The sequence below is a fragment of the Pelophylax lessonae genome, assembly GCF_965119305.1.
Source record: "Pelophylax lessonae genome assembly, chromosome: 5".
NCBI lineage: Eukaryota > Metazoa > Chordata > Amphibia > Anura > Ranidae > Pelophylax > Pelophylax lessonae.
Window position 1 is genome coordinate 411,417,857 of NC_138772.1, and position 25,395 is coordinate 411,443,251.

At 46.2% G+C, this 25,395-nt stretch overlaps 1 protein-coding gene across 2 annotated transcripts in view; it reads right to left on the reverse strand.

Moving 5' to 3' along the window:
• TRAPPC8 (trafficking protein particle complex subunit 8) overlaps positions 1-25,395 on the reverse strand; it is a 220,570-nt gene that overhangs the window by 91,932 nt on the left and 103,243 nt on the right. For both annotated transcript variants that reach the window (XM_082259743.1, XM_082259742.1), the window contains 2 exons: positions 15,348-15,572; positions 13,492-13,600 (listed from right to left, as the gene is read on the reverse strand). In XM_082259743.1, coding sequence (XP_082115869.1) covers positions 13,492-13,600; positions 15,348-15,572 — 334 coding nt within the window. The remainder of the gene's footprint in view (positions 1-13,491; positions 13,601-15,347; positions 15,573-25,395) is intronic.

Here is a 25,395-nt window from a genome sequence, read left to right on the forward strand (position 1 = left end):
ACTAAAGGCTGTAATTAAAACAAAAGGTGGTTCAACAAAATACTAACACAAGGGGGGGGGGGGGGTGATCCTTTTTCCAACTCAGTGACTTCATCTTTGAATTTTTTTTTCTGACATGTTGGTGTTCTAGCTTTCACTTGGAGGTTACAAGTTGAGAAAATTCAGCTGGATAAAGCAAAAAAATGTGTGTCTTCATTTCAGGCTGCAAAGCAACAAAATTTGATCATTTTAAAGGAGTGATTATTTTCTATACCCACTGTATAAAGCCATGAATTAATCAGGTCATGAAAGAACATTCTCGGTTGTCTTTACAGACCTCACTTTCTGAAAATGCTAGCTGCTTGATTGTCATGCTGAAACTTTGGCTTTGAGTACTTTTTGTGTCCTTTAGACCCCTATCACATGAGCATGCCCGTGAGGAAAATTCATGGTTCGGGAGGGTTTCAATACACCTCAACTGCCTGTCAAAACCTGGCAATGGCTGCCAGTATCCACATTGTTGTCGTCATGATGCTGTGCATAAAAAAAAAAATATGATATCATAATCGCTAGGCTATCCTGCCTGCCAATGCGCCCCACAAAAGTCACTGTGGCCTCACTGCAACTGAGTCCAATGGAGCCAATTGTGGCTCAGTAAAGCAGAATTCCAGTTTGAAATCCCTCTTCAAAACAGGCATTTTGAATATCCCGGATATAAAACATAAGTAAAAAAATGTATCAACGCAAAAGCCAGTAAAAACCTACAATATAGCAGCTGGACACTATAGGTCAAAATACTGAAAACCAGTATTTTGACCTATGACACAATAAAAGTGCACTGCTGATGTGTCCAGTACTGCACTTTTATTGTATTTCATTTTGAATATCCCCCCTGATTGCCGGTTAAACGCGGGTCAGCTGCAGCAGACAATGCAATTCACCATGGCTATGCCCATTTGAAAGGAGCCTAGTACAGAACAAATGCTGAGAGAAATTCTGTTACTTATGTTTCTCTCATCACAGGTGTACTTTTTTTTTTTTCTTTTTTTTTATTAAGGAAAACATCCATGCATTTTGAACTACTGGTCACTGCCTCTTTCATTTATGTTACTTGCGTAGATGAAATGTGATTGTTTGTGTTCCTTCACTCTGCTCATTGCACTCTTACAATGTATAAAGTGTCTTGCAGAAAAAAATATTATATATTATATTATATATATATATACACATACACACACACACACACAAAAGAAACCGGTCAACCTTTCGTTACTTTGTCTTTCTGTAAAGAATTCCAGTGACGCACATACAGTGAAAAATTAAACACCTACGCATGTTATACTTGTCATTTTATAATCTTCACAAAAAGAATTATCTAATTACTGCATCCTTGACACACAAGCATTAGAAAGTGTAGCAGAATGGATGGACATATACACAGTAGCCAGGCATTTGCTATGCTGCTATGTAATCAGCAACATTGTAATGCTAATGGTGTAAAGGCATGCATTAACATTTTTCACACAAGGTGGCCTACTGTATGATTACAGTTAGTTTCTGTTTTCTATAGAAAATTATTCTGAAATAAAGCTGAAACTCTAGAGAGCAAAGTAATGAAAATGAAGACTATCTAGAGAGCAAAGTAAGCAAGGCAAGCCATAGATTAACCAATTGTCTTTCCTTCAACCACAGAGAATTATTCAATTCCTCCCTCTGCGCTATTGTATTATGACAGCAGGAGGTTGCACATCGAACAAAAAAACAGGATGGTTGTACAGAAGTCCTGCTGAACCGTCAGAATTTTGTTCCATCCATGGATGGTTAAAAGTGGTAATAAACACTACCACTGCATGGACAGCATAATTAATTGGCCGATTACGGTATTGTTTTGATCAATCGAATAAAAAAAACTAAAAAAAGTGTGGTGTATAATTTATAGTTAATATGTAAAGTTTAAAAAAAAAAAGACGTTATTTTTAAATATCTCTATGCAGTGGTAAAGTGGTAAATATAAATAACCAGCTATATGGTTGGGGAACAAATTATCGAATCCACTCTGAGAATAACGGAAGTGATATATATATATATATATATATACACACACATATACATACACACACACACACACACACACACACACACACATATACACACACACACATACTATTAAAAGGTTGAATCTGGTACATATCAGACTTCAAGATCAAAATTTTAATTTAAAGAAAAAAAAAAAAACAAGACCTAAAACGCAGTTTTGCAGATTTTCAGACAGGATTTTAATATAATATTATGCATGACAAACTCCCTTGTCATAGGCAAGGCCTAATGTCACTTATGCTGGCTGTACAACACATTTTTCCCTTCAAAAATGTAATTTTAAGAACGTTTGTTCGATTTTCTAATCATTACTGGGGTCAAATTGACAAAGTGACAGGGAAATTCAAAGGAGCAGAATAGAAAATGTTTCTCGATCAAAAACAGTTTTTGACAGTGTCTGTGGTTTTCATTCAGATATGACATTCATTTTAAAATAAATGTTAATAACAAGTCAAATTTTTGACCGGAATTTGTCTCATCCAAAAAACCAATAGGTGCATGGCCAGTATAAAATATTTAGTAGCAGCAGGATGATTTTTGTTTAACCTGTCACGATGGGGTTAAAAAAAAAAACACAAACAGCAGATAATCACTACTATAAGGTGTTAATTCATATCATATACAGTATATATAAAAGTAATTATACCCAGGTAGGCTTTACAGGGTACTGAGAGGCAGACATGAAGCTTTATGAAGGGTGGATATAACAGAATTTTTGTAAAATCTTACCTGTAAAATTCCTTTCTCTGAGTCCTCCGACAGTCGCCGCCTCTCCATATTCGTCACAATGGGGTAATTGACCTTTGCTCCGTAGGAGTAGCTAGGCAACAGAATATGTCAATATTAAAGCTTTTAGCATATCCCACCCCCAGGGGGTGGTCCCCTCAGTCAATACCCTCCTGCTTCCTGTTCCATACCTCAGTTTCAGTAGAATAGCAGTAGAGTACACAAACAAACCCCAAAAGAGGGGCGGGGGCGGCGACTGTCGGAGGACTCAGAGAAAGGAATTTTACAGGTAAGATTTTACAAAAATTCAGTTTTCTCTTACGTCCTCCGACAGTCGCCGCCTCTCCATATTCGTCACAATGGGGACGTCCCAAAGCAGTGTAAGCATGAGGGGTGGGAAACTCAGCCCGATGATGACAGGCCCAAGACTTACTCAGAGATCTGGTAGAGTGCGCCTTCACAGGCATAGGAGGGACTTTCCCCTTCAAAGCATATGCCTGCTCAATGGTCTGTCTGATCCATTTGGCGATGGTAGAAGCCGACCCCGCCATGCCCTTCCGAGGTCCCTCAGGAAGGACAAAGAGAGAATCCGTCTTGCGAAAGGATTTTGTCGAATTCAGGTAAACCCTGATCGCCCAAACAACATCCAAGGAATGTAAGGCCACCTCCTTCGGATGCTTAGGCTCCGCGCAAAGTGAAGGCAAGACAATGTCCTCACTGAGGTGAAATTCCGAAATCCTTTTCGGAAGAAAAGAAGGATTAGGTCGCAAGACCACCTTATCCAAGTGGAGTACCAGATACGGAGAAGTGCAGGACAAAGCTGCCAGCTCCGAAACTCTGCGAGCCAAAGTGATCGCCACCAAAAAGGCGACCTTCTTGGACAACAGAGGCAACGAGATCTCCCTGATCTTTTCAAAAGGAGCATGTTGTAACATGGACAGAACAAGGTTCAAGTCGCACGGAGGCAAAGGCTCCCTCCGAGGAGGGACCAGGTGCCGCACCCCTTGAACAAAAGGTGCCAACCAGAGAATTAGACGCCACAGGGCGTTTAAAAAGAACGGCCAGAGCAGAAATCTGACCCTTAATCGTGGCCAACGCCAAACGCTGGTCCACGCCTGTTTGAAGGAAAGCCAACACTCTCGATACCGAGTATGAGCGAGGGGAATACCCCCTGGACTCACACCAGGCAAAATAGGCCTTCCAAGTACGGTAGTATATCTTCCCCGAAGAGGCCTTTCTAGCATTGATCAAAGTATGAATGACCTCCGGAGAGAGACCCCTATCCTTCAGGACCTTGGTTTCAACAGCCAGGCCGTCAAAGCCAGCGACTGTAAAGCAGGATGGAATATCGGTCCTTGAGACAGAAGATCTTCCCGAAGAGGCAGACGCCATGGAGCGTCGACCGCCAGATTCACGAGGTCTGCGTACCAAGACCAGCGGGGCCAGTCTGGCGTCACCAGAATCACCATTTTTGGTTCCGAGGACAACCTGCGAAGGGACCGGGATAGCAACTGAATTGGTGGGAATGCATACATCAGTCGATACTGATGCCACGGAGCCACTAACGCGTCTGACGCGTCTGCCCAAGGATCACGCATCCTTGCCACGAACCTTTCCACCTTGTTGTTCAGACGAGACGCGAACAGGTCCACATCCGGAAGACCCCACTTCGTGCACAACATCTGGAAGACCTCCGGGTGGAGCGACCATTCTCCCTGGTCCAGAGTCTGGCGGCTCAGATAATCCGCCTGCCAGTTCTCCACCCCCGGAATGTGAACTGCCGTTATCGCCGGGACGTGCGTCTCGGCCCAAGACAGAATGTCGGCTACTTCCCGTGCCGCTCGGGCACTCCTGGTGCCCCCTTGGTGGTTGATGTAGGCCACCGCTGTGGCATTGTCCGTCTGCACCCGAACCGGACAGCCCTGAAGCATGTCCGTCCAACGTCGAAGGCAGAGATTTATCGCCCGCAATTCCAGAATGTTGATCGGAAGGGAGGATTCCCCCTCCGACCAAGTACCCTGGGCGGACAGAACGCCCAGAACGCCACCCCAGCCTGACAGGCTGTCATCCGTGGTGATCACCGTCCACGAAAGCAGACGAAAAAGACTTGCCCCCCCGACACCGCCGGGGACTGCAGCCACCACAGAAGATTCCTTCTCGTGCGAAGACTCAACGAGATCTGAAGATCCAGAGATTGTGGTCGCCCGTCCTACCTGGACAGGATCTCCGCCTGGAGACCCCTCGTGTGAAACTGGGCGAAGGGAATCGCCTCGAAGGCCGAGACCATCAAACCTAAACACCTCATGCCCGTCCGGAGGGATGAGTACGGAACGTCCCGAAGGGACCTGACTTCGTCCTGAAGTGTTTTGAGCTTGTCTTCCGGTAGGAAGACTTTCGCCTGAACAGAATCCAGAATCATACCCAGATAAGGAAGACGAACCGACGGGCACAGCGTCGATTTTGGGAAGTTTATCGTCCAACCAAACTCCTGCAGAGTCTGCATCGTGGCGGACAGGTCCTTCACCAGACCCTGACTGGTCGCAGGCCGAACCAAAATGTCGTCCAGATACCCCAGGATTGAGATACCCTGGGCTCTCAGTAAGGCCAGAACCGGTGCAAGCACCTTGGTGAAAACCCGCGGAGCCGAAGCGAGACCGAAGGGTAACGCCACGAATTGATAATGATCCTCCGCAATGGCGAATCGAAGGTACCTTTGGTGACCCTCGAAAATGGGGATGTGTAGGTACGCATCCTTCAAGTCGATGGAGGCCATGAATTCTCCAGGAACTAGAGCAGCCACCACTGAGCGCAGGGATTCCATGCGGAACTTGCGAACCCGCACAAAGCGGTTCAGAGCTTTCAAGTCCAGAATTGGACGTACCTTGCCCTCCTTTCTGGGCACAGTGAACAGATTTGAATAAAACCCCCGAAATCTGTCCCGATGAGGCACCGGAACCACCACTCCCTGAGCCCGCAGGTCCTGCACCGCCAGGTGCAGATCCCGCAAACGCTCCGGAGACAGTTGATGGTTTTAGGGAAAAAACCCGTTTGCCGGCCGAGACAGGAACTCGATCTTGTACCCGGACCGAACGATCTCCTGAACCCACCTGTCCCGAACGCGGGCCAGCCAGGGTTGAAGAAAACCGAGCAAACGTCCCCCCACCCCAGAACTGGGTGAGGGCGTCCCTTCAAATCGCGTTGTTATGGGCAGCGGACCCGGACTGGCTGGACTTCTGCTTACCTGCCCACGGTTTCTTTTGGGAGCCTTGACCCTTGAAGGGCTTGCCCTTATAGTGCGACCGAAAGGCACGAAAGGACCCCTGAGAGGGCCTAAACGGAGCCTGCTTCTTACCTTGAGCGCCCTTAGCCTTTTGAGATTGGGGCAAGAGCGTGCTCTTACCCCTAGAAATCCCCTTAATCAGCGTATCCAGTGAGTCGCCAAAAAGGCGAGATCCCGTATAGGGCAAATTAGCCAAAGTCTTGCAAGAAGATTGGTCCACAGACCAACATTTTAGCCAAATCAAACGGCGTGTCAACACCGCCACGCTGTGCACACGTGCAGCCAAAGGAATTACATCTAATTCTGCATCACACAAATACATGACACCCTGATGGATCTGATCCACCATAGCCAATGTTGTCGGCGGGGCAGAATCAGCCACCAGGACGCGCCTGAGTACTTGCGTCCAATCCGCGACAGCCTGAGCTGCCATAAGGGAAGCAAAAATAGCTTTTAGCATGGAACCGGTAACCGAGTAAGTATGGCGGGCAAGAGACTCCAGTCTCCTGTCCGTAGGTTCCCGAAGCACCGGGGTATCCTCTGTCGGAATCGCAGTGGATTTATTCAAAACCGCCACCGCGTGATCCACCGGAGGTGGAACACACCAGCGTTCATCAGTGGCGGGCGTGAAGGGATAACGCAGCTTGAACCTACTTGGCACAGCAAAAGGCTTTTTTTAGATTGCGCCATTGTTCACTAACAGCGCGCTGAAAATCCTCAGTGCAAGGAAAAACCTGCGACGTTTTGCGTCTCCGCTGTGTCCCATAAGAAGCCAGAACGGCAGGCGGACACGGTTCATCCTGTAAATGCAACGTTTGTTTGATAGAAGCAACCAATTCATCCATGATTGCAAGCTCTTCAGACGAGCCAGGGGGAGAATCATCAACCCCCTCAACCTCTGCATCCCCCTCCGACCCTGCAAAGTCCAGGGACGAACGGGACCCCGATAAGGGGACCCCAGCCATAGCAGCCCCATCACCATCGCCCTCTGAATCAGAGGAGATTGAAACTCTGGGCCGTTTAGTGGATTGAGCAGCCACAAGCATCTGCACCTGAGCAGCCAGGTTAGCCACAACTGTGGCCAAATCGCCCCCCTCAGGGGAAACAGCAGCAGCCCCTTGGCCTCCCAGTAAAGCGGGAGGAAATTTGCTTTCCTGAGAATCCATGCCCCCTAGAAGTGTGCAGGAGAAAAAAGGGTAACTGCCCCTTCAAAAGCGCAGCGAGCGCAGCCCACCGCTCACACACACCAGCACAAGTCGACCCCCACAGGGAAAAACTACAAACTCAGGCAAGGAACACAGGACTAAAGATGATAAAAACCTGGAGAGATCACTGCTGCTGTATCGATCGGTGTGCCCAGGGAAAAGGAAGTGATGCATCAGAAGCCGCTCCTATAAAGCCTATGGAAGGCTACAAAAAAATGGCCGCCGGGGGAGGAGGTAAATGCAGTGCTACATGAGGCCGGATCGATCGCCGCCAAAATGGCAGCGCTTGGCGCCAAAAACGCCGCTCCCAGCATACAGAAGAAGCCCTCATATGCCTGTAGCTATTAATAAAATGGTGGACCGCAGCAGCGGCCGCCGCATGTTGCACAAAACATGTACCACAGCATGCCCTACAACATACAGCATGTCACACAGAGAATCTCACAGTTGTAACACAGAACAGTGTATCACAGCCCCCCTCCTTGCAGCCCACAGCAGCATCCAGACAGGGAGCCCATTAGTGTGAACAGACATGCAGGGTTACACAGTCCCAGACTGACACCCACTAAACAGACAGGTCCCCACACAGAATACACTTACCTTCTGAACGGAGTGGGGAACCCGCACAAGCGATCAAGCCACTGCACATGGGACAGGGAGAGTCGCAGCCAGGACGCAGTAGAACTGCGGTGCGAAACAGCATGGCGTCCAGTGAGGTAGCCACCTCACCACAGCATCCCTGCAGCGAACAGGGATGGGTCGTTCACCAATGCCAGGAAAAAATACCTGACTGAACGCTCGATGGCAGGCTGGGAAGCCACTGGCCCACAACCTGCGACCAGGGGGGCCAGCCCGAGACCCAGCCCGCACGATCCTATTCATCAGAAGAACTAATGCTGACAAAAGTAACAGCTAAGTAAAGAGAGAGAAAAAAAAACTCAAATAAAATCAAACAGAAGATAAAGGCTGAGACAAAATGCCCCAGCACAGAAACAGCCAGCTAACTCCTGAAAGCTAGACAATGAAACTGAGGTATGGAACAGGAAGCAGGAGGGTATTGACTGAGGGGACCACCCCCTGGGGGTGAGATATGCTAAAAGCTTTAATATTGACATATTCTGCTGCCTAGCTACTCCTACGGAGCAAAGGTCAATTACCCCATTGTGACGAATATGGAGAGGCGGCGACTGTCGGAGGACGTAAGAGAAAAATATTTTATATAAAAGTAACACTAAAAGCTGAAACCTTTTTGCATGCATATGATTTATTTTTTTTTATTTTTTTAAAGCACAATACTGTTAAACTTTTACTTTACATTTAATTGTAATGCCTTATATTACCCCCAGTCTATCAGCCTCCAGCTTCTCTGGGTTCAGATGTAGATCTTCCCTGAACAAAGCCCTTAAAGGGGTTGTAAAGTAAGAAGGTTTTTTTTTTTTTCATCTTAATGCATTCTTTGCATTAATATAAAAAAAGCTTTCTGTGTGCAGCAGCTCCCCTCAGCCCCACTAATACACACCTGAGCCTCATCTCTTTCCAGTGATGTCCACGAGTGCCTCAGCCGTCCGGAACTCTCTCTCCTGATTGGCTGAAACACAGCAGCGGCGCCACTGGCACCCGCTGCTGTCAACAAGACTCAGTTAGCCAATCAGGTGGAAAGAGGTGCTGCTTGCTGTGGGGGCACACAACAGGAGGGAGGGGCCAGGAGCTTCAGCCAGGGACTCGAGAAGAGGAGGATTTGGGCTGCTCTGTGCAAAATTACTGCACAGGGGAGGCAAGTAGAACATATTTGTTATTGTAATATAAAAAAAAAAAAAATGAGACTTTACAATCACTTTAAAGTGATCGTAAACATTTGATTTATTCATTTTAAACCACATACATAACATGCTTATTTGCTCTGTGCAATGGTTTTGCTCAGAGCAGCCCTGATCCTCCTCTTCTGGGGTCCCACCAACTTCTCTGGTTGCTACTGCCTTCAGAGTGCCCCTATAGTAAGCCGCAAGGTATAGTATAAAGTGCCCCTTAACCACTTAAGCCCCGGAAGATTTTACCCCCTTCCTGACCAGGGCTTTATTGCGATTCGGCACTGCGTGACTTTAATGGACAATTGCGCGGTCGTGCGACGCTGTACCTAAAAGAATTTGACGTCCTTTTTTTCCCACAAACAGAGCTTTCTTTTGGTGGTATTTGATCACCTGTGCGATTTTTACTTTTGGCGCTATAAACAAAAAAAGAGCGTCAATTTTGCAAAAATAAGAATATTTTTCAAATTTTTTATATGAAATTCCCCCCAAAAAATTGTAAAAATCCAAATTTTTTAACATTTTTGGCCAATTTGTTTTCTGCTACAGATGTTTGCGTATTTTGATTGGTTTGCGCAAAAGTTGTTGCGTTTACTAAGGGAAAGATCTGTAATTTTTGGTGTTTTTTTTTCAACGCGTAATGGCGGCGATCTGCGATTTTTTTGCGGCATTGCCACATTGCGGCGGACAGATCGGACCCTTGATTGACATTTTTTACACTTTTGGGGTTACCAGTGAAATTACTGCAGTAATCAGTGCTATACATATGCACTGTTACTGCAAAATGACACTGGCAGGGAAGGGGTTAACTTTTTTGGGGAAGGAGGGGTTAAGTGTGTCCCTAGGGGCGTGCTTCTTACTGTGATTGGACATGGCTACTGGTGAAGGAACAGTGATCAACGGTCCTAAATAGTAAAACCGCATGATCACCATTCCTACACAGGGGAGAATGACAGGCGGCTTGTTTACATCAGCCGCCTGCCTTTCTCCCTTCACGGCGGACGATCGCGAGTGACCGGCGGACATCGGGTCCGCCGATCACACGCACGGACTTCCCAGGGAACGAGCCGGGGCGGGCGCGCGGTCGCCCGCTATTGGCTCACAAGGAAGTGACAGGCTAGTGACGTATCGGTACGTCACTTTGCCTGGCCGGGGCTGACCGCCGCAGTATATGTACTTGCGGCGGTCGGCAACCGGTTAAGCAAGTTAAAAAAAAATCTGCCTTTAGAATCACTCAATTCCTTATCTTGCCCAGGACTACATGTCCCATGAGGCATTGCTCCCCACATATTCACTAGTTCTCAGGCATTTACTGACATGTGGGGACAGTGTACTGAATTTCCTGATATGTAAACAAATAATGCATTCTCTATGCAGGCCAACATATTAATTGGCTGACCAAATAATTGTTTATGAAAATAGTTGACAACTATTTTCATATTCAATTATAAATGACTGTCAATTAGTTGTTTCAGCCCTAAGCATAATGCCATTCATTCAGAGTGCTGTTCCGCAAACGTGGCTCCCGTGCATATGGATGGGAGTGACGTCATCAAGGCTTGGGCATTCAAACAGACAGAGCCCACGAACCCAGAAGAAAGACCAGGTGAAGATGGAAGCCCTGCCAGTGTTAACAGTGTGGCACTGGAGGGCTTTATTTAAACATAAGTCTTTCATAGTGTTCTAGTATGTGATGCATACCAGCACAACATGGCATTTACTTGCAAAGGGATCGTTTTTTTTTTTTTACTGTAGAATTTACTACAGGTTTTGAAGCTTCACCTCTAGGAGGGACTGCATTTTGATATCAGTTTTAGAAAGGGTCAGGTTTACTTTAGAAGCAAACTACCCCCTTTACACCATCTAACTCCCATATGTAGGTTGTAATATGTAGTATGGTGCCAAGCAGTCCCCACCCTCACACTCGATCACCACACTCCAATCCACTGTCCATTCCTCCAGTTCTCCAAACGCCCATAACTTGATACGGACATGGAGCTGTAGGAAGAGTCTTCAGGGGTCTGACATTGCACAGGCAATCCACTGATCATGCTTGCAATGCTTAGCTAAATTCTTATGTCCTTATATACAGTAAGAAGATTCCCCCAAATCTCAAGCTGTTCCTTTGCTCTGTGGCTAGCCACGCGCAACAACCAGGAGCTCAGTCCTGCTCCACGTAGATATTAAGGTTCAAACAATGGACTGCACAATGACGTCACAAAGCCAACAAGTCTATTGATGATCAGCACATACGGCATCCCTCCACCTAAGGCGGATGGATGGAGTATGTGCTGTGCCTCAAACTTGTCCGATTTTTGCCAGATTTTTGTAACATCATTGGTGTGCAGCCCATTGTTTGAAGCTGAATGCACTATACACAGTCACAGATAATCACTCAACTACTTATAGAACAATGAAAGCACGCCCAATTGTAACCCTAAAGTCAAAATATGCATATAATAAATGTACCATTTCCACCAGTACTTCGTTTTACATGCCATTAGTCTTACTTACAAACTACATTATATAGAGAATTACCTTTCAGATTTGCCTCCCTCTACCTCCTACCTTTGGGTAGGGGAACGCTTTGTTTCTATATTTCATGATTGTTTACAGCAGACATTTAAAATCTTTCTAGTGCTTTGTTTCAGCTTGCAAGTGTAAGCGATTGTGACAGAACACATTCACATTGGAGACAAGCATCTTATATGCGTTGATTTTCTTCATTATGCTGGAAAAGACAAGGGTAATGCTTCCTATATAAAAATCAAAAAACGTGCTGCGCCAGAAGTGCACAAAAATAATTAGTGATTACATGAATCAACAAGTGTTATCAACAAAATATGGTGTCCATCATATGTGCTCTGATGAAACATAAATGTTCATATAAAGTGCTCCAAAGTAATGATTAGTATATCCAGGTGATGACAGGACAGCCTCAATCCCTTGTGAATCAAGCAGGAACCACCAGTGTGTGAACTCCCTCCACCAGTAAGATTGGCCTCTCACCTTGATACCAGACCCAAACGGGCCAGCATGAGCATATCAGGGGATAAACAGACTATCACAGGTAACCTCTCCAGCCTTCACCTCCGGGGGTCGCCAGGACATAAAATAAAGATAAAGCAAAGATCTAGTGCTCTCTGAATGTAAATAATGAGCTTTTATTGAGCATAAAGGGGTAACTCACATTTGTTGGGCACTCAGCCGTGCCTGCTATTATGGCATTCAGTGTTGGAGAGTAGCACCCGAGCGATCGGCGTCAGGCACGCAGGCTCCGCCTCCCTATACGCGTTACGCCTGGAGCGTGGGCTCCGTTTGGCTTCTTCGGTAGGGGTCTGACCTGTGATAGTCTGTTTATCCCCTGATATGCTCATGCTGGCCCGTTTGGGTCTGGTATCAAGGTGAGAGGCCAATCTTACTGGTGGAGGGAGTTCACACACTGGTGGTTCCTGCTTGATTCACAAGGGATTGAGGCTGTCCTGTCATCACCTGGATATACTAATCATTACTTTGGAGCACTTTATATGAACATTTATGTTTCATCAGAGCACATATGATGGACACCATATTTTGTTGATAACACTTGTTGATTCATGTAATCACTAATTATTTTTGTGCACTTCTGGCGCAGCACGTTTTTTGATTTTTATATAGGAAGCATTACCCTTGTCTTTTCCAGCATAATGAAGAAAATCAACGCATATAAGATGCTTGTCTCCAATGTGAATGTGTTCTGTCACAATCGCTTACACTTGCAAGCTGAAACAAAGCACTAGAAAGATTTTAAATGTCTGCTGTAAACAATCATGAAATATAGAAATTTTTGTGCACTTCTGGCGCAGCACGTTTTTTGATTTTTATGTTTTTGTTGTGAGGTGTGGACACAATTTGTGTATGCAGCCGGATTTATATATTGATTTATTCTAGCACATTTTATACACATTTGAATTTCACTTAGTCTTGCGCTGATAGTTTTTTCACTATAATGCTTCCTATATGTCTGTACAGCATTTTGGAAGCACTTTCGAAGGATTTGATTTTGCTTTTCTATGAATCAGGAAACAGTTAAAATAGCTATCTTATAACCGGAGTTACAAAAAAAAAAAGAAAAGCCTCTCAATTACTTGATAAAATGCACCACAAACCTGCGTCAACACTTGACAAGCACAAGTAAGTGCGAATACCATCTACACCTACTGTGTGCACGAACAAATGAAGCGGATCTACCAAATTACCTATGTCATGCTTTATATAGGTTAGATATTGACAAAGTAGAGGGTGGCTATATGACATTTGTAAAGTACAGAATGATTTCATAGCCTTCTAATAGATTTCTCTCCACAGTGACTCATTGTCTTGTTCAAACAGATGTCCTTTAGCATCAGTATATACTAACCTTCAGCAGGCCGCCTATCATGACCAAAAAAAACACGTGTGTCAGAGCTATTGATATATGGCAGCGGGAGTTGGGGTAAAGGACTTTCAGGAGATTGTTGACATACATTCTGAGAAAAAAAAAAAAAAAAAGACAAAACACAGAAATCATTCACAGGAAAAAGAAACCTACAAAAAATACCATAATACAAACATTTCTGGTGAGATGCTTTCAAACAACATTAAGTCCCGGTTCACATTTGTGAGATGCGGGAACGCTGTGAATATGCAGCGTGATCCCGCATCGCATCCGCACCCCTGGCAGTTCACACTGCCATATGCGATACACAGGGGGTGTCAAATAAAAGTTAATGACACCCCCAGTTGCGATCGCATATTGCAGTGCGATCTGCAAGTTCGCACAGAATCGGATCGCACTAGTGTGAACCACTTTGCGATCCGATTCTGCTGCAGATAAAAAAAAAGGGTCAGGTGCGTGTTTAGTGCGGATGCGGTGCGAATTCAGCCATACAAAGTGTAAGGCTGAAAATTGCACCGTACATGAGATCGCATGTAATTTAGGAGCAGTGTGCTCCTAATTACATGCGATCTCCATGATCGCACTAATGTGAACCGGGGCTTAGGCCTTATGCACACTGGGTGTTTTTCAGCAGCTTCTGTGAGCGTCTGGCGGTTTATGTGTTTTTTTTTTGTCTTACCTCTAAACACCCCTGCAAATTGTCAGTCTGTGTGTTCATGCTGCTGCCAGGAGGAAAGGCATCTAGGAGAGTTTGAAAATATCCAGTGTGCATGAGGCCTTAAAATGACAAACTTGCCCATGTAAGGCAAATCATTAAGCATAATCTTAATCCTAATTGCAAGCATAACACAATTATTTTATGAAGTCACAATCAATAGACCTCTTGCACACTGCAGCTTGAAAAAACTTAGTACAGCGTTTTTTTTTTTTTACTGATCTAAAATGTAGTCCTTTGTTTACAATGTGCTTGTTCACACACAGGTGCATAAACAAGCTCTGCTTATTCTTGAGCAAAAAAATTAATAAATATAAAAATCTGCTTTTCCAGTCGGTATTTTGAGCAAATATGGGCAAATGTGTGTATATCAGCATAAATAGGAATTCATTTTTCTTAGGAATTTATTGTACGCGTGAATGCGCAAATATGGGCATAAATGCATGAAAATACATACAAAACAAATGCCTGAAATTACATTCAGAAATGTTGATGCTCAAACATCAGTACCATGTGCAATAGATTTAATAGATGCAATAGAGGCCATATATATATATATATTTTTTTTTTTTTTCAAACTCTCATTTCTGTTGCTGTATTTTTACAGGGAAAGGATATCTAAACCCAAAAATAAAAATTTAATATTTTGAAATGTACCTATCCTTAAACGTGGTGGCTGTTTTCAATTTAAGTACATTTTTTACAAGTACAGAAAAATACCTGTTGATCTTGCCAGATATTCACTATGCTTGTAAATCCCTGTGCATTGGATCTGATGTCCATACAAACTACTGGTGTTTCCGGCCATCTTCTGTGAACTACAGAACACCTCACGTCTATGCAATGAAAAGCGAAGTTTGTAGTCCAAATAAGGAGTGCGGCCTACAGCAACATCATTACAGCTGCATTGATACAGTGCAGTGAGAGAGTGTTGTCAGTTCAGGACAGATGAAACGTTACTAGCAGGTAACCAGGAAAAAATAAATGAAAAATCCTGAAAAAAATAAAACTAAATGTAGCCACTACATCAATGGACTAATAAACTGCAATATATTACCATTTTGTTTTTGGGTTGTTTTCTATTCTCTTTACCAGAGTGCAAAAAAAAAAAACAGACATTTACCTTATACACATACAGATACTCCCGAAGAAAAGCCCCTTGCTGCAATGCTGGCTGCTTGCTATCATTAATCAAAATATGCCTGAAAGCAGAGACTGCATTGTCCAACTGGCGCAGTGTGACTGACTGACGACCAATGGTAAAGTTGATGTGGTCCTCCGCTAATGACCAACCTTTCCCTTTGTACACTTGCATTGCCTGACAATAACATCGCAGGGCGTGCTTTTTCTAAAAGAAAGCAGTAATACCTATTTTACTCCAAACAGCAGAATAAATATATACATTTAGATGTAAAAAAAAACACATACTATTCCTTCAATAAACAAGAGAAAACCAACGAAGAACAAAAAAGGTGCAAATAGACAAAATAGGCTTGAAACATGAAAATATGATTGTCCTCATAGTAATTGCTTTATTCCTCCTACATAAGGATTTCTTTGTTTTATAGAACAAACTGTTTACATTTTCAATTGCATTGTCCCCGTATCGTTTATTTGGAAATGTGCATATCTTAACCGATAGACGTGCTGTGGAAGTGAACAATCTCTGTAGTAGGCAGTGCTACTACAATGATTGCCACAATCTTCTGGGTCCTCTGAACAGCCAGGCACTTGCTCGGCACTGCTGCATCTCACGGAACACTTTGAATTTTGTCAACACAAAGCATTCTCTGATTGGACGAGGTGCAAAAGAGCTCTCCACTTTCTCCAATCAGACAATGTCTGTAAATAATGGAAAAAAAAAAAAAAAAAAAAAACGGAATTTTTGTAAAATCTTACCTGTAAAATTCCTTTCTCTGAGTCCTCCGACAGTCGCCGCCGCCTCTAAGTCATCACTGTTGGGTATTGACTTCCGCTCCGCAGGAGTAGCTAGGCATAAAGACTTAGTCAAAAGAACAAAGGCATTTGCATATACACACCCATGGGGGCTGTCCCATCTGGTCAATACCCCCCTGCAGTGACCACTCCCAACTCAGTTTGGTAGCATAGCAGTAGGTAATAAGAACCCCAAAGAGGGGCGGGGGGGGGGGGCGACTGTCGGAGGACTCAGAGAAAGGAATTTTACAGGTAAGATTTTACAAAAATTCCATTTCTCTTACGTCCTCCAACAGTCGCCGCCGCCTCTAAGTCATCACTGTTGGGATGTCCCAAAGCAGTATAGACATGAGGGGTGGGAGACGCAACCGTAGAAAAGGCAACGCAGTACCCACATCAGAGAAAATAACCTTACATGCACAGTAAGAGAACCTGCAGGGCAACAGAAAACAATGCTCAACAGGAGCAACAGCCCAGGAAAGCAAACACCAACAGTCAGGGACCCATAACAAAACAAGGGTCCTTCATGGCACTGCCGCACTGAGGACCTTGCGGCCAAAGGAGGCATCAGCTGATGCCAGAACATCTACTTCGTAGAATTTGGAAAAAAGTGTGCACAGACGACCAAGTCGCAGCCTTGCACACCTGGGCCGCCGAAGCCCGATGCCAATAGGCCCAAAACGCACTCACAGATCAGGTAGAGTGCGCCTTAACAGGGAAGGGTGGAACCCGTTCCTTCAAAGCACAAGTCTGTTCAATGGTCTGTCTGATCCATTTGGCAATAGTCGCTGCGGACGCAGCCAAGCCCTTCCGAGGTCCCTCAGGAAAGACAAAGAGGGAATCCCTCTTTCGAAAGGATTCCGTAGACGACAGGTAAACCTCCTTAGGATGCTTAGGCTTCGCACAAAGCGAAGGCAGGACAATGTCCTCATTAATGTGGAACTCAGAGACCACCTTGGGAAGAAAGGAGGGATGCAGACGCAAGACCACCTTATCCCGGCGAATCACCAAGTACGGAGAACGGCAAGATAACGCTGCCAGTTCAGACACCCTGCGAGCCTGAAGTGATCGCCACCAAAAAGGCAACCTTCTTAGACAGCAGAGGCAACAATATATCCCGAATGTTTTCAAAGGGAGCACGCTGTAACACGGACAGAACCAAGTTCAAGTCCCATGGAGATAAGGGCTCCTTCCTGGGAGGAGCCAAATGTCGCACACCTTGAATGAAGGTGCGAACCAGTGAATGAGACGCCACAGGGCGATGGAAAAGAATAGCCAGTGCGGACACTTGGCATTTTATCGTGTCCAGCGCCAGGCGCTGGTCCACCCCCGACTGGAGGAAAGCCAACACTCTCAACACCGAGTACGAGCGAGGGGAGAACCCCCTGGACTCACACCAGGCAAAATAAGCCTTCCCGGTACGGCAATATATTTTACCAGAGGAAGTCTTCCTAGCCTTGACAAGGGTAGAGATGACCTCAGGGGAGAGACCCCTGTCCTTCAGGACCTGGGTCTCAACAGCCAGGCCGTTAAAGCCAGCGACTGTAAAGCAGGATGGAAGATCGGACCCTGAGATAGGAGATCTTCCCGCATTGGTAGGCGCCACGGAGGCGCCCCTGCCAGGTGAACAACGTCGGCGTACTAGGACCGGCGTGGCCAGTCCGACGCCACCAGAATCACCAGATGCGGTTCCGAGGCTAACCTGCGGAGGAACCTGGATAGCAACCGAATCGGAGGAAAGGCATACATCAGACGATACTGATGCTAAGGGGCCACTAACGCATCCGAGGCGTCCGCCAGCGGATAGCGCGTTCTTGCCACAAATCTTTCCACCTTTCGGTTTAGCCAAGATGCGAACAGATCCACGTCCGGGGATCCCCACTTCGCACACAGCATGTAAAAGACCTCCGGATGTAGGGACCATTCCCCCTGGTCCAGGGTCTGGCGGTTCAGATAGTCGGCCTGCCAGTTCCCCACACCCGGAAAGTGAACTGCCGAGATCCCCGAAACATAAGTCCCGGCCCAAGACAGAATGGCAGACACCTCCCGGGCCGCCCGAGCACTCCTGGTGCTCCCTTAGTGGTTGATGTAAGCCACCGCGGTAGCATTGTCCGTCTGTACCCGAACAGGACGGCCCCGAAGGCATTCCGACTACTGGAAGAAATAGAGTTTTATCACTCGCAATTCCAGCACATATATCGGGAGGGAGGACTCCTCCTCCGATCAAGTGCCCTGGGCAGACAAGTTGCCCAGCACTCCACCCCAGCCCGACAGGCTGGCATCCGTGGTAGTCACCGTCCACACCAACGGACGGAAGGGCATACCTTCCGACACTGTCAGGGACTGGAGCCACCACAGAAGAGCCAATCTAGTCTGACGACTCAAGGAGACACTCAGTTCCAGGGACTGAGGCAGGCTGTCCCACCTGGCCAGGATCTCCGCCTGGAGAGCCCGCGTGTGAAACTGAGCAAAGGGTAACGAGGACGGGTCGTCCCTGAGGGACCTGAGCTTGTCCTGCAAGGTCCGGAGCTTGTCCTCCGGCAAGAATACCTTTGCCTGAGCAGAGTCCAGAATCATTCCCAGATAGGGAAGACGAACCGATGGAGCCAAAGTCGATTTTCGAACGATGATGGTGCATCTGAACTCCAGTAGCGTCTGCAAATCGCGCAAACGTCCCCCCACCCCTGAAACGGGTGAGGGCGCCCCTTCATGCAGAGTCGGACTGACTCGCCGAGTCGGCATTGCCTGACTCTTGCTTACCTGCCCCGGGCTCCTCCTGGCTGCCCAGGGTCTGGAAGGGCTTGCCCTTTGATTGGTTACGAAAGGCACGAACGGACCCCTGAGTGGATCGAGACGCAGAACCCCGCTTGCCCCGAAAGGACTTGTTCTTCAGGTTCTGGGGCAGCAAAGTGCTCTTGCCCCCTGTGACGCCTTTCACCAGGGTATCCAACGCCTCGCCAAAAAGGCGAGAACCAGCATAGGGAAAATCAGCAACTGTTTTCCGCGAGGACTGGTCAGCCGACCAACTCTTCAGCCATATCAGTCGCCGGTTAAGCATCGAGACACTAGAGAGGCGTGCTACTAAAGGGGCCTCATTTAAGGCCGCATCACACAAATACATGATTCCTTGGTGGATTTGATCCACCATTTTCAGCCGGGCAGGCGGAACATCATCAGACACGAGGCTGCTCCTAAGCACCTTTGTCCAATCAACCACCAGCCAAAACGGACGCGAAAACGGGTCTGAGCAACGAGCCCACCACCGTATAGGAACGGCGGGCCAGAGACTCCAACCGCCGGTCCGTGGGATCCCGGAAAACCAGGGTATCCTCAGAAGGAACCAAGGTAGCCTTGTTTAACACGGCCACAGTGTGATCTACCTGTGGAGGCATACACCATCGTGATTCCGTAGCCGGTGCAAAGGGATAAAGCAACTTGAGCCGACTAGGTACCAGGAATGGACGTTTTAACGTGCGCCACATTTCATTAACAGTGTAATGAAACTCAGCCGGGCAGGGAAAAACCTGCGCTGACTTGCGGGTCCTGTGCTTCCCAAATGAGGACACAACGCCCGGAGGACTGGGCTCATCCTCCAACTGTAGTGTTTCCTTAACAGAAACAATTAATTCATCCATGGTCGCCCGCTCTTCAGGCGACCCCGGGGAGGAGGTATCAACCCCTTCCACCTCTGCCTCCCCCTCAGACCCCAGCGGGTCCAAAGATGAGAGAGACCCTGAAAAGGGCACGCTCGCAGCAGCAGCAGCAGCCATATCACTATCTGAATCAGAGGAGAGAGACAATCTGGGCCTCTTTTTAGCAGCACGTCCAGCCATCAGCATTTCCATATTGGACACCAAGGTCGCCACTACAGCGGCCAAATCAGGTCTCAGAGGGGCCACAGGGGAACTGGGGACCCCCACCAGAGCTGGGGGGAATTTGCTGTCCTGAGAATCCATTGCTCAAGGTCACAAAACAACAGTGCAAGAAAGTTCGTACTGCCCAATTAAGACTGCTGCGGAGTGCGCAGCCCACCGCTACAGCTACAGTGACAAAGACCCCCAAACAGGAGAAGAAAAAACTGAGCCAGAAGCGACAATACAGAAAGATATTGAGAGCAATAACCTGCAGAGCCCCGCAGAGTGTTGCACCCATGTCCTGCTTCAGAGCAAAAGGAAGTGCTGCTAGAGTAGGCTGAACTTATAGGCTGCATGACTCAGGGAAAATGGCTGCCCCATAGGATTGCATGGAAGGCTCCGCCAAAATGGCCGCCGGACATGACGATCGTTCTGCTACTGCAAAATGGCGGCGAATAGCGCCAAAAACAGCATGTACATTGCCCATAGAGAAGCCAAACATGCCTGCCCATACTTAGAATGGCGGACCGCGCGGATTCACCCCGCTGCGGCCGACACACACACAGTCTGCACCCCCAACCAGCACCGAAGTGACACAGGGAAGGGGACCCCCAAAAACATACAGCACCGCAGCGCATGCACAAGCGGTCCCCGCAGGGACTGCATCAGGGAGTCACACAGGCACAGACATGGGGGACACACAGCAACACAGGACTGCCACCCCAGACAGAGGCCCCACACAGAAGTACTTACCTGTACCAGATGGTGTGGGGAGCCTCTATGAACGGAAAGCCGCTGTCCTCATCTGACAGGGAGTGCCGTTTGCCAGGGACATTACACTGCAGCATCGCAGATGTGTCCTGTGAGGTAGCGAGCAGGGATGGGTCGTTCATAGTGCCAGGACGAACCACGGCTGAACGCTCGATGGCGGGCTGGGGGTCCATCTGACCCTCTGCCCTGGAGAACCAGGGCGGTCAGTCCGAATCCCAGCACCGCATGATCAATCTTCTTCCGAAGAGTCGACTAAAACTAAAGCTGACAAAATAAACAGCTAGTAAAGTAAGAAAAAAACTGACATTTTCAAAGAAAATTGAATAAAAAAAAAAAAAAAAAGAAGATTAGATAGGCTTAGACTGTAGCCCCAGCACAGGGAAGCCTAACTACTCCTGATGCTAGGCAGAATGAAACTGGGTTGGGAGTGGTCACTGCAGGGGGGTATTGACCAGAAGGGACAGCCCCCATGGGTGTGTATATGCAAATGCCTTTGTTCTTTTGACTAAGTCTTTATGCCTAGCTACTCCTGCGGAGCGGAAGTCAATACCCAACAGTGATGACTTAGAGGCGGCGGCGACTGACTGTCAAGGTGCTCTGTCAATGGCGAGAAGGCATTTGGGCAGCTGTTTGGCACAGGATCCAGAAGACTAGGTCTCAATACTACCCTTTCCTTGAGTAAAATCAAACAGGACTCTTTACAGCAGGAGTAGGAAACCTTTCAGAGGTTGAGATCTACCTGGTACCCAATTTTGAGGAGGGGGGGGCGTAGTGTTGGGGGGGGAGTGGCCTTTAAAAAAAACCCAAAAAACGAGGCCCCAAAAAAGACACGACATAAAGAACAGTGTTATCACAGTAGTATACTCTGTCTCCCCCTTCACATCACTTATCAACCCCCCCACAATAGTGGCCTCTGCCCCCCCCCCCCCCCCCCCCACACACACACACACACACACACAACAGTGCCCTCTGCCCCCCTTCACATCACCATCTCTTTCACTGTAGTAGTGTCCTCTGCTAATTTGCCCCCCCTGCACTGCATCCCCTCCCCCACTGTAGTGTCCACTTCCCCATTCGCATCACCCCCACTGTAGTGTCGGCTGCCCCTCTTTTGCCAAATCTCTCCTCAGTGCTGGAGTTGTCTCAACCAAGAGGGCACTTGCCTACAAATCTTTTGGGCCTGCCCAGTTTTGAAGTATTTTGGAAACAGGTGTGCGACCTGGTCTACAAACGAACTAACGTTCAGCTGGGTGATGAGCCAGCAGCCTACCTGTTACATCTGGCTCCCATGTCATCCATAGGATATAAATGCTGTTTCACCATCCACCTACTCAATGCAACCAAGGCCTGTATTTGGCTATTTTGGCGGCCGATGGTCCCACCCTCTACAGGGGGTTTGGCTCTGTAAAATCAGTGAAATTTGTACAATGGAAGAGAATTTGGCATCTGCCAAACATAGAAAAGAACAATTTCTCAAAACGTGGTTTGCGTATACCTTCTCTGCAAGTCATACCGCTAATCTAGATTGTTGAACTCTTTTTTGGATTCTGTACTGCTCTGGCCCAGAGGAGAGGGAAGGGAAACTGTGGTCTTTGTTATGATGCTGGAGGTTCTTCCAGCAGGCCCTGTCCCTTGAAAATAACCCCAAAATCGCCCCACCCTCCCAACCCAGTTTTTTTGTTCCCCTAGAACAGACCAACTCCAGAGCTCTATGGAAGTGAGGGGAGACCCTGCTCTACCTTGCGCACCCTATATCATATCAACCATGACATTTACAGCTGTTCACACTTACTGGGGCAAAACCCAATTAGTTATTGATCTGCTACTAGAGCTGCACGATTCTGGATAAAATGAGAATCACAATTCTTTTGCTTAGACTAAAGATAATGATTCTCTCACGATTCTGGGCGTAACAGCTTTTACATTATACAAAAAAATTGGGCTAACTTTACGGTTTCATTTTTTTTTTTTAATTCATTAAAGTGTAATTTTTCTCAAAAAACTACATTTGAAAGTGGATTTTTTCAAATGTAATTTTTCTCAAAAAACTACATTTGAAAGTGGATTAGGCAGTGGCTGAGTGACAGACAAATTGTTGAGTGGATTAGGCAGTGGCTGAGTGACAGACAACAGAGGGTTGTAGTCAATGGAGAACATTCAGAACAAGGTCATGTTACCAGTGGGGTACCTCAGGGATCTGTACTGGGACCAATTTTGTTTAATATCTTCATAAGTGATATTGCAAAAGGCCTCGATGGTAAGGTTTGTCTTTTTGCTGATGACACAAAGATATGTAACAGGGTTGATGTTCCTGGAGGGAAACGCCAAATGGAAAAGGATTTAGGAAAACTAGAAGAATGGTCAGAACTCTGGCAACTGAAATTTAATGTGGATAAGTGCAAGATAATGCACCTGGGACGTAAAAACCCAAGGGCAGAATATAGAATATTTGACACAGTCCTGACCTCAGTATCTGAGGAAAGGGATTTAGGAGTAATTATTTCAGAAGATTTAAAAGGTGGGAAGACAATGTAATAGAGCAGCACGAAATGCCAGCAGAATGCTTGGATGTATAGGGAGAGGTATAAGCAGTAGAAAGAGAGAAGTGCTTATGCCGCTGTACAGAACACTGGTGAGACCTCACTTGGAGTATTGTGCGCAGTACTGGAGGCCATATCTCCAGAAGGATATAGATACTCTAGAGAGAGTTCAGAGAAGAGCTACTAAACTAGTACATGGATTGCAGGAAAAAACTTACCAGGAAAGGTTAAAGGACCTTAATATGTATAGCTTGGAAGAAAGAAGAGACAGAGGGGATATGATAGAAACTTTTAAATACATAAAGGGAATCAACTCGGTAAAGGAGGAGAGCATATTTAAAAGAAGAAAAACTACCACAAGAGGACACAGTTTTAAATTAGAGGGGCAAAGGTTTAAAAGTAATATGAGGAAGTATTACTTTACTGAGAGAGTAGTGGATGCATGGAATAACCTTCCTGCAGAAGTGGCATCTGCAAATACAGTGAAGGAGTTTAAGCATGCATGGGATAGGCATAAGGCTATCCTTCATATAAGATAGGGCCAGGGACTATTCATAGGATTCAGATATATTGGGCAGACTAGATGGGCCAAATGGTTCTTATCTGCCGACACATTCTATGTTTCTATGTTTCTACTAAAGACTTTTGCGCAAATACAGTTACATTTACTTACAGTCGGATGTTCCTTTGATCTAAAGCCGTGGTTCTCAAACAGGGTTCCGTGGAACCCTAGGGTTCCTCCAGAGGTTGCTAGGGGTTCCTCCTTGAGCAATGATAAATTTCTGCCTCTCAGATAAGTTCCCCTGACACCATTGATCTTTTTAGCAATATGGAAGAAGGTAATTCTTCCCAATGTCCTCAAGTCTAAGGAGCATTCATCTCACTGACCAGCACACTAATGTATCAGGAGTTGTAAATATAGTCATTTTTAGCAGGGGTTCCCGGATACTTGAAAATTATTTCAAGGGTTCCTCTGTGTTAAAAAGGTTGAGAAAGGCTGATCTAAAGGAACGAAATGATACATTGCAAAGAATTGTGTTTATAGTTATCTAGAAGCCTTAACAAGATTTAGGGCCGGTTCACACTTGTGCGATGCGGGAAGGCTGCGAATTCGCAGCCTGTTCCCGCATCGCATCCGCACAAGAGGCAGTTCACACTGCCATATGTGATATGCAGGGGGTGTCAATTAAATGTTAACGACACCCCCAGTTTGATCGCATATCGCAGTGCGATCTGACAGTTCGCACAGGATCGGATCGCACAAGTGTGAACTACTGTGCGATCCGATCCTGATGCGGCTGAAAAAATGCCTCCTGTGCGTCTTTGGTGCGGGTGCAGTGCGAATTTCAGCCATACAAAGTGTATGGCTGAATTTGCATCCGCACAGGAGATCACATGTAATGAAGGAGCAGTGCGCTACGAATTACATGCGATCTCCGCAGCTGCACATATGTGAACCGGCACTGATAAACATTTTCGGGAGGCTCTTTTTTTTGACAGCTCTGAGTGAGCAGAGAACAGCTCTGTAAGAATCAAGGACATTGTCGTGGACATGCCATTTTAAGATCGTGTGGGGGTGAATCGAGATTGTGATATTTTAACGATTAATCCTGCAGCTCTATCTGCAACCATCAAAAATGAGTTGTATATATGACATTTTACATTTTATTGGTTCTCGTTCCTGTTTCTGCTCTTTTTACATGCAGATTTATGCCTATGCTGTATATACCAGCCTTTTCAGCTCACTGTATGCTGTTTTACTTTTTGCTTGTCCTACACTTGGTATTGTGAAAACCATAATTAAAGAATGAAAAAAAAAAAAAAAAAAAAAAAAAAAACCTTGCCTTTTTGTCAAGAACATTTGAACTTATGAACAGTTTTACAATAACACATTAAGCACAAGACTTGATTTTTGTTTTGGACAGAGACACAAACAGCAACAAAACAAATTTATAATAAAGTGGATTGGGATTAGAATTTATCAAAATGTTTTTACAGCTGTCCATACCTTCATGTCCCAAAGAAAAGTACCCCCCCCCCCCTCCATTTCTCATCTCAGTATCATAAGGAC